Source organism: Bombina bombina, chromosome 1, assembly GCF_027579735.1.
Source record: "Bombina bombina isolate aBomBom1 chromosome 1, aBomBom1.pri, whole genome shotgun sequence".
In the NCBI taxonomy this organism is placed as follows: domain Eukaryota; kingdom Metazoa; phylum Chordata; class Amphibia; order Anura; family Bombinatoridae; genus Bombina; species Bombina bombina.
This window is the reverse complement of record NC_069499.1, coordinates 1415847527-1415861315: the sequence shown is the minus strand read 5'-3', so window position 1 is coordinate 1415861315 and position 13789 is coordinate 1415847527. Positions and strand designations below refer to the sequence as shown.

General features: G+C 37.7%; 1 protein-coding gene across 1 annotated transcript in view; it reads right to left on the bottom strand.

The window, feature by feature from the left end:
• Positions 1–335: 335 nt before the first annotated feature.
• PEAR1 (platelet endothelial aggregation receptor 1) overlaps positions 336–13789 on the bottom strand; it is a 281847-nt gene continuing 268393 nt past the window's right edge. Inside the window, exons 23-24 of the mRNA XM_053705337.1 lie at positions 13442–13654; positions 336–1301 (exon numbers count right to left, since the gene is read on the bottom strand). Of these exons, the coding sequence (XP_053561312.1) occupies positions 1135–1301; positions 13442–13654 (380 nt within the window). The 3' untranslated portion in view covers positions 336–1134. The remainder of the gene's footprint in view (positions 1302–13441; positions 13655–13789) is intronic.

Genomic DNA, 13789 nt, shown 5'->3' with positions numbered 1-13789 from the left:
GAAAGTGCCAGTTCATGTGTTCCATATATATAACATTGTTCTCATTACCTTTGAGCCACTAGAGGGCTTTAGTTCATGTGTGTCATATAGATAACATTGAGCTCATGCACGTGAAGTTACCTAGGAGTCAGCACTGATTGGCTAAAATGCAAATCTGTCAAAAGTACTGAAATAAGGGGGCAGTCTATATAGGCTTAAATACAAGGTTACCACAGAGGTAAAACGTGTATTAATATAATGGTGTTAGTTATGCAAAACTGGGGTATGGGTAATAAAGGGATATCTATCCTTTTAACAATACAAATTGAGGAGTAAACTGTCCCTTTAAATACACATTTGACATAGCTATAGTTTTTATTCAAAGCATCTTTGATAATACATGTATATTACAAAAAATGCTTCTATTCAAAACTGAAATTCATCCACGTGGATTCCAATGTTGGCTGAAATGTCCCTTTAAATTGACATAAACAGTTTCCATTTCTGCAGATGATGCATAATGAGGTCCTTCCATTGGTGGCTTTGTAACCAGTCAAGTGGTCATTTGATACATTTGTCCATTTTAAGTAAATGTTAAAGGTATAAGTAAAATCAAATTCACTGTAAATCCTTAAAAACACACACAAAAAACATTGTTCTAATTATATTGCTTCCTTTTCAATGGATTTGGTCCCAGATTTCATGAGTAAATGTTCATTTAGTGGCACAGTGGTTGCAATCATCACAACACCATCCTATGTTTGCAGTTTTTAGTAAATGTCCTCATAGTGAGCTCATCAACATGCCAAGTTATTTACATTTTTCTCAAAGAACGAGCTCAGGATCCTGAAAATACCATGGAATTGAAAAGTGTGCCTCTTGTGAGACTGTGCAGAATTCTCATTATTTTTCTGCTCGAAAGAAGGAAGTTATGCAGACCCAGAATCAAAAGTTTCCAAAGTCATGAGCAGAATATTTGCTTTGCACATAAGAAACTGAGGCCAACACCTTATGTTCCCATTGTAGAGCAACATATGCCCTAGAATTTCCAGCTAGGGCTTTCATCCTGACCATTAGAAGTCCAACTGAAGACTATTGCTGAGATCAGTAGTTCATCATTATTGATGAAGTATGAGGTAGTCTTCACTGGAATTTTTATCTGACCAGCCTCTTCGCCGGTGGAGACGGTGGATAGTGCCGTACTGGTGGCATGTCATAATGGCTGGGAATGTGACTATTTTTTGGAGAGTCATAATGATTTTGTGGAAGACTGTTCCTACAGTTGCCAGCAACTCCTCCTTCTGCCCCTCTTGGTAGACTTTCTGAAAAATGCAACAAGGAAACAGTTAAACTTTATGTAAAAAAATTATGTTACCTGCATACACTAGTAGGACCAGTGTAAATACATCAGACATATAGTAGAATAATTATTATATTGATTATAGAGAATAAAGTGACATTTGTTAACTTTTTTCAAATTTTTCAGTAAATAACCTACACATAATGCTTTATTCAACAGACCAATCAGATTCAAACGATACCATTATTTTATGTATATAATAGCATTTTTTTTTACAACAAAACGCATATTTGTATTAAAAATGTAATAAACAAGGTTGTAAAAATAGAGTGTGTGTGTTTTTCTCAACTCTATAGTCAAAACAAGTGATTATCCTTATATAAATCAGGGCATTTGTGTATTTGTTTATAACGGCTTCTACTCAAATAAATGCACATTAACACACCACACGGCAGGTGATCACTATTACCACAGTGATCACTTATATATAAAATCCAATACTGGGGCTTTATTTTAAAGAGGGGCTTCTGGGCTTTAAAACTAGGGGCCATGTGGGTCTCTACGCCTTTTTTATAAACTATTTTAAAAGCCTATAGACACCCAGCCTGCAAACAGTGTGGGAAAATGTGTTTTTATCTTAATTTTTTCAAAAAAATATGTTCTTACACATTATACACCCAGGTCACCCATCATTTGAAAGATTTCTATGACATAAGGGAGCTGAGATTAAGGGATTTAAATTCTTACACCCACATCTAGCTTCCTTAAAGGGACAGTCTAGTCAAAATGAAAGTTTCATGATTCAGATATATAGGGCAACTTTCCAATTTACTTTTATCATCAAATTTGCTTTAGTATTCTTTTTTGAAAGCTAAACCTAGGAAGGCTCATATGCTAATTTCTAAACCATTGAAGGGCATCTCTTATCTCAGTGCATTTTGACAGTTTTTCACAGATAGACAGTGCTAATTCGTGTGTATCATATAGATAACATTGTGATCACTCCTGGGTAGTTATTTATGAGTCAGCAAAGACTGGCTAAAATGCAAGTCTGTCAAAAGGACTGAGATAAGGGGACAGACGCAGAGACTTAGATACAAGGTAATCAGAGAGGTGAAAAGTATATTAATATAACTGTGTTGGTTATGCAGAACTGGGGAATGGGTAATAAAGGGATTATCTATCTTTTTAAACAATACAAATTCTGGAGAAGACTGTCCCTTTAAGTCCTGTGGAGATGCCCAGCACTTCCAGTAATTCCGGGGCTTGGCTACCAGGAATGTAACGGTAAGTGCAGGGGGAGGCCATGATGAGACCTAAAAGGAGCCCCCACTTATACAAGACCAGCTATTTCACGTTCACAATCTATCTCTTCCTCATACCCCCACTGGCTAATTAATCAGTGCTATTGTCTTCTCTTTACATACCTCTTCTACAGAGAAAACATTTGTTTAGCTTTTTAAAATAACAAACAAAGGTTATGCTTCTGTATGAAAACAATTACATACAAAACCCCTGGTAAAATGGACCATTGGGAAAATATTTAAGGAACAGTAAAGTCAAAAGTAAACTTTCATGATTCAGATAGAGCAGGCAACTTTAAACAACTTCACAATTCACTTCCATTATCTAAATGTGCATCTTTTTATAAGCACAATTTTGGAGGCACCAGCTCCTATTGAGCATGTGCAAGAATTCACAAAATATATGTATATGCATTTTGTGATTGGCTAATGGCTGTCACATGACACATTTTTAAGGAAAATATAGATTCATTTGTCAGAAAAAAAGTGCTTTTGCATTGTCTTTTTATTATGCATTTATTAATTATTATATTCTACTATGTTTAGTGGTCCTTTAAAGGGGACACTATTTAAGAGTACAATGTCCCTTTAAATGGCCATTACAGTGGAAAAAAAATACTAGTGACTGCAACTTTATTGGCTAGATTACAAGTGGAGCTCTAATTTAACGTGCGCCCGTAAACGGTCATATTTGCCCATTTACGGGCACACGTTAAATAACCAGCCATTACAAGTGGATGGTTAATGCTACCGCAAGCTCAGAACTCTGGTTAATGAAAAAAAGTCCCCAAAATAAAGTGTAGGGTTACTTGGTAAAAAAAAATGTATTTTTCTTTATTTTTATTTTTAAATAACTGCACGGAGCAGTTATAGACACAAGATGTGATGCAGGACACACTACTACAGCAAAGTAGGAGACAACAGGACCCTGAAACCAAGATAATCTTTACAACCACTTTTGCCCCTAACACCTTGAAGGTTGGACAGACGCTGAAAAATCACTGGCATATTCTGCTCTCAGACCCAAAACTCAAATTTGTACAAAATGCATGTCCTCTGGTTGACTATAGACGTAATAATAATTTAAGGGACCTTCTAGTCATCTCGGATCCAACACAGAGTTATACAGACAAGGATTGAATCAGTACCGATGCCCAAATCAGTATCGATGCCCGAATTGCACTACATGTAATGCCATTATAGCAACCAAGAAATTCAATCATCCACATGGTAATAAGGTGTATACGATCAATCATCCACTAACGTGCACCACTATGTTTGTGGTGTATTTGATTATCTGTCCGTGTGGACTTCATTATGTGGGTAAGACCCAAGGCACCATATGGGAAAGGATGGCCAAACATCGAACAGCCATCAGAGCAGCATTAAAGAAAGGTAAATCAGACCAACCGGTGGCACGCCACTGGCTGACAGCGAAACACTCTGTAGCTGCAATCAAATTGATCCTGATTGATCATATTCCCAGAGAAACAAGAGCTGGCGACAGGAACAAACTGCTGTTAAGATGAGAAGCACAATGGATGTTCCGATTGGGGACTTTACACCCAAAAGGACTGAACTCTCCACCTGATTATGGTGCCCTCATGTAGAATGGTAATGAGGAGGGAGAAGGCTGTGGTCCTCTATGTGTACCAGTGGTGGTTGACACCAGTAGGTTGTGGAAGGGGACCACAATGTGCATCCTCCCGCTGGTGGGTAGAGGTCTGCACATGTGTGGTTGTTGGAGTTTAAGGGGATGGTGTGGATCGGTATAGGTTCATACCACCACCCTGTACCTCTGCCCGAGACCTGCATGATGGTTTGGTCATCACACTTGGGGCACAGGGGGTAACCATGAGCGATCTTACTACCACAACTAATACTCAGCATGTTAGGTGGCAGGATGGAAATGAGATGTGGATTACAAAGCAATTAAATGTGTGCAGAAATAATATGTACTACCATGTATTAATGTACAAAGCAGTCAATATATAAGTAGGTAACAGACATGTATTGTGTTATAGATGTACACAATGTTAAGATAGTGTGAAGTTTAGACTATACCAGGTACGAGCTGATATAAGCCTTTTTGTCTATTTGTTGCTTAGCTGGTATTAATTTCGTATATGCTTTTATTAATGTGATTCACTGTGGTTGTATGATGAACACAAAATTTCATTTTATATTTTAAGAGTGGTTTGAAGTAGATTACCTGTTCAAATTAGAAAAATGTAGACCAACGTTAGCAAGTAAGAACGTTATTGGAGACATGTGGCATGGCATAATGTAACCGGAACCGGAAGTGACATAACTTCCGGAACCGGATATACGTTAGCAACATAGGAGAGTCACAGTGATACTATCGAGCACATAAAGAGTTTGTCACTATGAGGTGTGTATGTACATAGCACTTAAAGATTGTTGTGGCATGAAACATGTTATCTCAGGCTAATATGATACTTAATGATTGTATTTGTTACACACTTAGTAATTTGTAAACACATACCGGAAGTGCTTGATTAACCTCCGGGTTCGGCCACATGACATAAGCGGTAAGTTGATACCGCAAAATTGTGCAATTTTGGTTAAGTTGTTTGGAAGTTTGGGACACAGTGAATATATAATGCTTTTTTGGTACAATATACAGTATATTTATTCCTATATACTGTATATATACATGATTATATATGGGTATAGATATATACAGATATATATAGGCATATCTATTTAAAAATACATAGAACATATTCCCCTATGTGCAGAACTTTAGAATGTGAAATCTTTCATGATTCAGATAGAGCATGCAATTTTAAGCAACTTTCTAAGGCCTAGATTTGGAGTTCGGCGGTAGCCGTCAAAACCAGCGTTAGAGGCTCCTAACGCTGGTTTTGGCCGCCCGCTGGTATTTGGAGTCAGTGATTAAAGGGTCTAACGCTCACTTTTCAGCCGCGACTTTTCCATACCGCAGATCCCCCTACGCCATTTGCGTAGCCTATCTTTTCAATGGGATCTTTCTAACGCTGGTATTTAGAGTCGTTTCTGAAGTGAGCGTTAGAGCTCTAACGACAAGATTCCAGCCGCCTGAAAATAGCAGGAGTTAAGAGCTTTCTGGCTAACGCCGGTTCATAAAGCTCTTAACTACTGTACCCTAAAGTACACTAACACCCATAAACTACCTATGTACCCCTAAACCGAGGTCCCCCCACATCGCCGCCACTCGATTAAAATTTTTAACCCCTAATCTGCCGACCGCCACCTACGTTATACTTATGTACCCCTAATCTGCTGCCCCTAACCCCGCCGACCCCTGTATTACATTTATTAACCCCTAACCTGCCCCCCACAACGTCGCCGCCAGCTACTTAAAATAATTAACCCCTAATCTTCCGACCGCAAAGCGCCGCCACCTACGTTATCCCTATGTACCCCTAATCTGATACCCCTAACACCGCCGACCCCTATATTATATTTATTAACCCCTAATCTGCCCCCCTCAACGTCGCCGACACCTGCCTACACTTATTAACCCCTAATCTGCCGAGCGGACCTGAGCGCTACTATAATAAAGTTATTAACCCCTAATCCGCATCACTAACCCTATCATAAATAGTATTAACCCCTAATCTGCCCTCCCTAACATCGCCGACAGCTACCTTCAATTATTAACCCCTAATCTGCCGAGCGGACCTCACCGCTATTCTAATAAATGTATTAACCCCTAAAGCTAAGTCTAACCCTAACACTAACACCCCCCTAAGTTAAATATAATTTACATCTAACGAAATAAATTAACTCTTATTAAATAACTTATTCCTATTTAAAGCTAAATACTTACCTGTAAAATAAATCCTAATATAGCTACAATATAAATTATAATTATATTATAGCTATTTTAGGATTAATATTTATTTTACAGGCAACTTTGTAATTATTTTAACCAGGTACAATAGCTATTAAATAGTTAAGAACTATTTAATAGTTACCTAGTTAAAATAATAACAAGTTTACCTGTAAAATAAATCCTAACCTAAGTTATAATTAAACCTAACACTACCCTATCAATAAAATAATTAAATAAACTACCTACAATTACCTACAATTAACCTAACACTACACTATCAATAAATTAATTAAACACAATTCCTACAAATAAATACAATTAAATAAACTAGCTAAAGTACAAAAAATAAAAAAGAACTAAGTTACAAAAAATAAAAAAATATTTACAAACATAAGAAAAATATTACAACAATTTTAAACTAATTACACCTACTCTAAGCCCCCTAATAAAATAACAAAGCCCCCCAAAATAAAAAATTCCCTACCCTATTCTAAATTAAAAAAGTTACAAGCTCTTTTACCTTACCAGCCCTGAACAGGGCCCTTTGCGGGGCATGCCCCAAGAATTTCAGCTCTTTTGCCTGTAAAAAAATAAATACAATACCCCCCCCCCAACATTACAACCCACCACCCACATACCCCTAATCTAACCCAAACCCCCCTTAAATAAACCTAACACTAAGCCCCTGAAGATCTTCCTACCTTGTCTTCACCATCCAGGTATCGGAACAGCCAATAGAATGCGAGCTCAATCTGATTGGCTGATTGGATCAGCCAATCGGATTGAACTTGATTCTGATTGGCTGATTCCATCAGCCAATCAGAAAATTCCTACCTTAATTCCGATTGGCTGATAGAATCCTATCAGCCAATCGGAATTCGAGGGACGCCATCTTGGATGACGTCCCTTAAAGGAACAGTCATTCGTCGTTCAGTCGTCGGTCCGGATGGATGTTCCGCGCTGGAGGTCTTCAGGATCCTGCCGCTTCGCTCCGGATGGAAGAAGATCGAAGATGCCGCTTGGAGAAGATGTTTGCCGGTCCGGATGTCCTCTTCTTGCCGGATAGGAGGAAGACTTTGGAGCCTCTTCTGGACCGGATTATGGATCGCCAACCCCCGCTTGGGTTGGATGAAGATCTTGGAGCCAGGACGGATCGGTGATACCTGGATGGTGAAGACAAGGTAGGAAGATCTTCAGGGGCTTAGTGTTAGGTTTATTTAAGGGGGGTTTGGGTTAGATTAGGGGTATGTGGGTGGTGGGTTGTAATGTTGGGGGGGGGGTATTGTATTTATTTTTTTACAGGCAAAAGAGCTGAAATTCTTGGGGCATGCCCCGCAAAGGGCCCTGTTCAGGGCTGGTAAGGTAAAAGAGCTTGTAACTTTTTTAATTTAGAATAGGATAGGGAATTTTTTATTTTGGGGGGCTTTGTTATTTTATTAGGGGGCTTAGAGTAGGTGTAATTAGTTTAAAATTGTTGTAATATTTTTCTTATGTTTGTAAATATTTTTTTATTTTTTGTAACTTAGTTCTTTTTTATTTTTTGTACTTTAGCTAGTTTATTTAATTGTATTTATTTGTAGGAATTGTGTTTAATTAATTTATTGATAGTGTAGTGTTAGGTTAATTGTAGGTAATTGTAGATAGTTTATTTAATTATTTTATTGATAGGGTAGTGTTAGGTTTAATTATAACTTAGGTTAGGATTTATTTTACAGGTAAATTTGTTATTATTTTAACTAGGTAACTATTAAATAGTTCTTAACTATTTAATAGCTATTGTACCTGGTTAAAATAATTACAAAGTTGCCTGTAAAATAAATATTAATCCTAAAATAGCTATAATATAATTATAATTTATATTGTAGCTATATTAGGATTTATTTTACAGGTAAGTATTTAGCTTTAAATAGGAATAAGTTATTTAATAAGAGTTAATTTATTTCGTTAGATAAATATTATATTTAACTTAGGGGGGTGTTAGTGTTAGGGTTAGACTTAGCTTTAGGGGTTAATCCATTTATTAGAATAGCGGTGAGCTCCGATCGGAAGATTAGGGGTTAATAATTGAAGTTAGGTGTCGGCGATGTTAGGGAGGGCAGATTAGGGGTTAATACTATTTATGATAGGGTTAGTGATGCGGATTAGGGGTTAATAACTTTATTATAGTAGCGCTCAGGTCCGCTCGGCAGATTAGGGGTTAATAAGTGTAGGCAGGTGTCGGCGACGTTGTGGGGGGCAGGTTAGGGGTTAATAAATATAATATAGGGGTCGGCGGTGTTAGGGGTAGCAGATTAGGGGTACATAGGGAGAACGTAGGTTGCGGCGGTTTACGGAGCGGCAGATTAGGGGTTAAAAAAAATATGCAGGGGTCAGCGATAGCGGGGGGCAGCAGATTAGGGGTTAATAAGTGTAAGGTTAGGGGTGTTTAGACTCGGGGTACATGTTAGAGTGTTAGGTGCAGACGTAGGAAGTGTTTCCCCATAGGAAACAATGGGGCTGCGTTAGGAGCTGAACGCTGCTTTTTTGCAGGTGTTAGGTTTTTTTTCAGCTCAAACAGTCCCATTGTTTCCTATGGGAGAATCGTGCACGAGCACGTTTTTGAGGCCGGCCGCGTCCGTAAGCAACTCTGGTATCGAGAGTTGCATTTGCGGTAAAAATTCTCTACGCTCCTTTTTTGGAGCCTAACGCAGCATTTGTTTGAACTCTCGATACCAGAGTTAATTTTATGGTGCGGCCAGAAAAAAGCCCGCGGAGCGTTAACAGCCCTTTTACCGCCGAACTCCAAATCTAGGCCTAATTTACTCCTATTATCAATTTTCTTTGTTCCCTTGCTATCTTTATTTGAAAAAGCAGGAACATAAGCTAAGAAGTCGGTTCATTTTTATTTCAGCCTCCTGGGGAGCGCTTGCTGATTGGTGGCTACTTTTAGCCACCAATCAGATCAAAGAAATATTGATATTAGGAGTAAATTAGAAAATTGCTTACAATTGCATGCTCTATCTGAATCATGAAAGGTTCTCAGTTGGTTTGTTTGAAAGCATGCATTGTGTGGGTGCTGGTTTAGGGTCCCAGGAATGGGGAGACCTTGACATGGTCCTGGGCTTGATCCTTTGGCGCCTAATGTAACTGACTTCACCCAGTTTTGCTTTTAAACATTACTGTGTATCTGCTGGCGAGTGCCAGCTTTCTGTGTGTTGTGTTGATAATGTTTGTAATGCTTTCCTGCTGGTCTGTCACCCAGGCTGCTCAGGGGTTGACTGCCTGGGTTGCTGGGAACTGTGCAGCTGTCTGTCAGTGTTCATGGCTGTCGAGTTTACAGTGGCTTAGGATGTGAACCCAGTCCAGTCTGTGAGTGCGGTCCATTCCTGTGTTTTATATATATATACAGTATATATATATATATATATATATATATATATATATATATATATATATACACACACACATACACTCACCACTTTATTAGGTACACCTTGCTAGTACTGGGTTAGACCCCTTTTTGCCTCCAGAACTGCCTTAAATCTTCATGGCATAGATACAACAAGGTGTTGGAAACATTCCTCAGACATTTTGGTCCATATTTACATGATAGCATCACGCAGTTGCAGCAGATTTGTCGGCATGTCATTCATGATGCAAATCTCACGTTCCACCAAATCCCAACCAGTTTGAGATGATTTGAGCATTGTGACATGTTGCCTTATCCTGCTGGAAGTAGCTATCAGAAGATGGGTATGCTGTAGTCATAAAGGGATGGACATGGTCAGCAACAATACTCAGGTAGGCCGGGGCATTTAAACAATGCTCAATTGGTACTAAGGGGTCCAAAGTGTGCCCCACACCATTACACCACCACCACCAACCTCAACCGTTGATACAAGGCAGAATGGATCCATGCTTTCATATTGTTTACACCAAATTCTGACCCTACCATCTAAATGTTGCAGCTGAAATCGAGACAGCAACATTTTCCAATCTTCTATTGTCCAATTTTGGTGAGCCTGTGCAAATTGTAGTCTCAGTTTCCTGTTCTTAGCTGACAGGAGTGGCACCACCCGATGTGGTCTTCTGCTGCTTTAACCCATCTGCTTGAAGGTTCGACGTGTTATGCAGAATACCATCTCTGAACGCACAACTAGGTTGTAACTAGTGGTTATTTGAGATATTTTGCCTTTCTATCATCTTTCTGCCCATTCTCCTCTGATTTTAACAAGGCATTTTTGTCTACACAACTGCCGCTCACTGGATATTTTCTCTTTTTCGGACCATTCTCTGTAAACCCTATAGATGGTTGTGCTTGAAAATCCCAGTAGATCAGCAGTTTTTTTAAATACTCAGACCAGCCCGTCTGGCACCAACAACCATGTCACATTCAAAGTCAGTTAAATCCCCTTTTTTCCCCATTCTGATGCTCGGTTTGAACTTCAGTAAGTCGTCTTCACCACGTTGTTGCCATGTGATTGGCTGATTAGCAATTTGTGTTACCAAGCAATTGAACAGGTGTACCTAATAAAGTGGCCGGTGATTGTGTGTGTATAAATATATATATAATTATAATATCATCACTGAAGGGCACTCTCAGGTCTTAAAATGATTATTCTTCATTTCTTCAATTTTAAAAAATACATCAAAATTGTCTATGTTTTGGCTTAGTCACAAGTGTTTTTAAAGACAAGCAGCAGGGATATGCTGAGACAAGGGCAGAGCAGTTGAATTACTGCAGTTGAAAATGCTTGATTATAAGCCAAAATATTGATGTCTTGAAAAGACTTGTTACTAAGCCGAAACACTGACAATTCTAATGTCTTTTTTAAAATTGAAGGAATAAACAATAATCATTTTAAGACCTGAGAGTGCCCTTCAGTGACTGATGAGATTGTATTATTGTATGAATAAGGATTGCACCTGAGCAAGATAATGAGTGAAAAGGATTGAGTGCTTGAACAGATCTGTATATATATATATATGTTTATTTATTTATATATATGAAAACTCTTCACTTGTGTCTTGACTGCATCTACATAAATTGCAGTATCTGTGTGTCTTTTCTCATGATAAGATAGATAAACGAGTAAAATAAGCTTCACATTTATTTTTTTCTCGAGGATGATGCTCCCAACTGTCCATGCCCCACTGTTCATCCAGCAGCTATCCCTATATTATTCAAGTGCCAGTTTCACAAACTGAAACTAAAGATATTTTTACCATGCCTGCCTTGCCCAACTCAACCCATGGCAACTTTACTGTCTCTGGGCTGCTGCTACTCCATCCTTGGTCTTTGAGATTTGTGAGAGTGCTACATTAATGAGTAATAGCTGCATAGCACCTACACAAGACCTTCCATTTTGTCAATAGACGAAGCACTTTCACAAAATAACTTACGTTTTCAGAAATTTACAAATATGGGAATGTAATTTTCAAATATATATGGTAAACATCACAAGAGTTATTATTTACTAAATATTTCAACCAGTATGGGTACCACATTTTGTATCAGTTCACCTTCCAAAAACAAAAAGATTTAGGATTCTATGCCTATGTAATTTAATACAAATGACTGATACCTTTTTGGTCCCTTTCCCACATCTTGAAAATTATACAGAAAATAAAATATCCGCACATACAACTTTAAATAATTATTTAACCAATTTTAAGATAAGAAAACTATTTCACTTAGGGGTGACGACTTTTTGACAATGTTTCCATGTTTTTACCGCTGTCCAAACTTAGTTAAAAATTACAAAAATTCTTCCACCAAAATCATCCTATGTGGAATTCCACAAAACGTCATTCATTTTTACATTAATCAAGTCATCCCAATTATTTGGATACCTGCAGTTTTATTCGATCAGATAAACAAGGATCTAGGAGCCTTGACACAAATATACAATAAAACAAGACCTGCAGTTGTCACATGATCTTTATATTAAATTTGTGCGCGTCTGAAAAATTTGTTTCGGACCGATACGGACTTTTCTAATTTCGTTTTCGAATCGATTCGAATTCGGATACATTCAAATGTATTTGTTTCGGATTTATTTGGATTCAAATAAATTCGGATATATACAGATGTATTCGGTTCGAATTCGATTAGTAAATTTGGAAGTTTGGTATGTGTTAGGTGGGATGTGCTGTGTATTAGACTAGTATTATGTACTGTATATTAGGTGTAACCCATCTGAATCAACATAAGTACCAACCTCACAGGTACCAGCTACACAATATGCACAGAGCTAGCAGAGGTATATAACCTAATATACAGTACATAATACTAGTCTAGTACACAGCACATCCCACCTAAGGTACCAACCTCACAGGTACCAGCTACATAATGTGCCCTGCACAGAGCTAGCAGAGTAATATCACCTAATATACTGTACAATACTAGTGTAATTGTGATTAGTCCATGGCCATTCGAATATAATGAATACCAATACGGATTTATTCGTTACAAATGCATTCTGATTAGTTTAGTTTCGTTGCTAGGGTAATTCGGAAATCCATCCGAAGCTCCGAATTTGACAAATTCATCCGAATTTCGATTCAGAACGAAACAAAATGCACGTCTACTTTATATAGAAGGACGTACTTCTGTATTTGGGCAAATGCTCAAAGTGCATCATTGCAAAAGGACAACACTGTGTCGCCTGCATTTATTAAAAAGGTTAAAATGAAAGAATGCTTTTCACCATGTTCGCCATTTTTCCACATTTAGGAAAAAAAACTCTTCTGTTTTCAGGCATCTAATTTTTCATTAAAACTTCAGTAGAAAGGCATCTTTTTTTCCACATCTATGCCTCCATATGAGGAACATTTATACTGATACCACTATTTATGCATATAACACTATGAGAATGTGAGAACAAATAAGGTTAATACTTATTTTGTTGTATGCTGTTTTAAAGATTTTTTTTATATATAAATCTATACTGTTTCTAAGATATATATATACTTTATATTTTACAAAATATAGTAATTTACTATGAGTACATCTTTCCAGATCCGTGAGATATTTACCTTCCTCTTTCAGGTCTTGTTGGCACATGTCTGGGTCATCAAAGAGCCCAATCTCTGCGTAAGACATTTCTCGAAATACTGGAGATTTCATTTCCATGTAGCTGCCCTCTGTAGGTTTGCCCATCAGCATAGGGAGATCCTTGATGGTGGCATATGGATTCTCACTGTTTAATGAGCTGTTGCTGGTGTTAAGGACTGAATCTTTCACATAATCTGAAAAAGGAAAATATAAAAATTGATATTCACTATCTGTAATGAACACACAGATATACATGTTGAGGATGTTTGTCTTATATATTTGTTTCTGAATATTATTAAAATATTAATTGAGTCAATGTAGAAAAATGA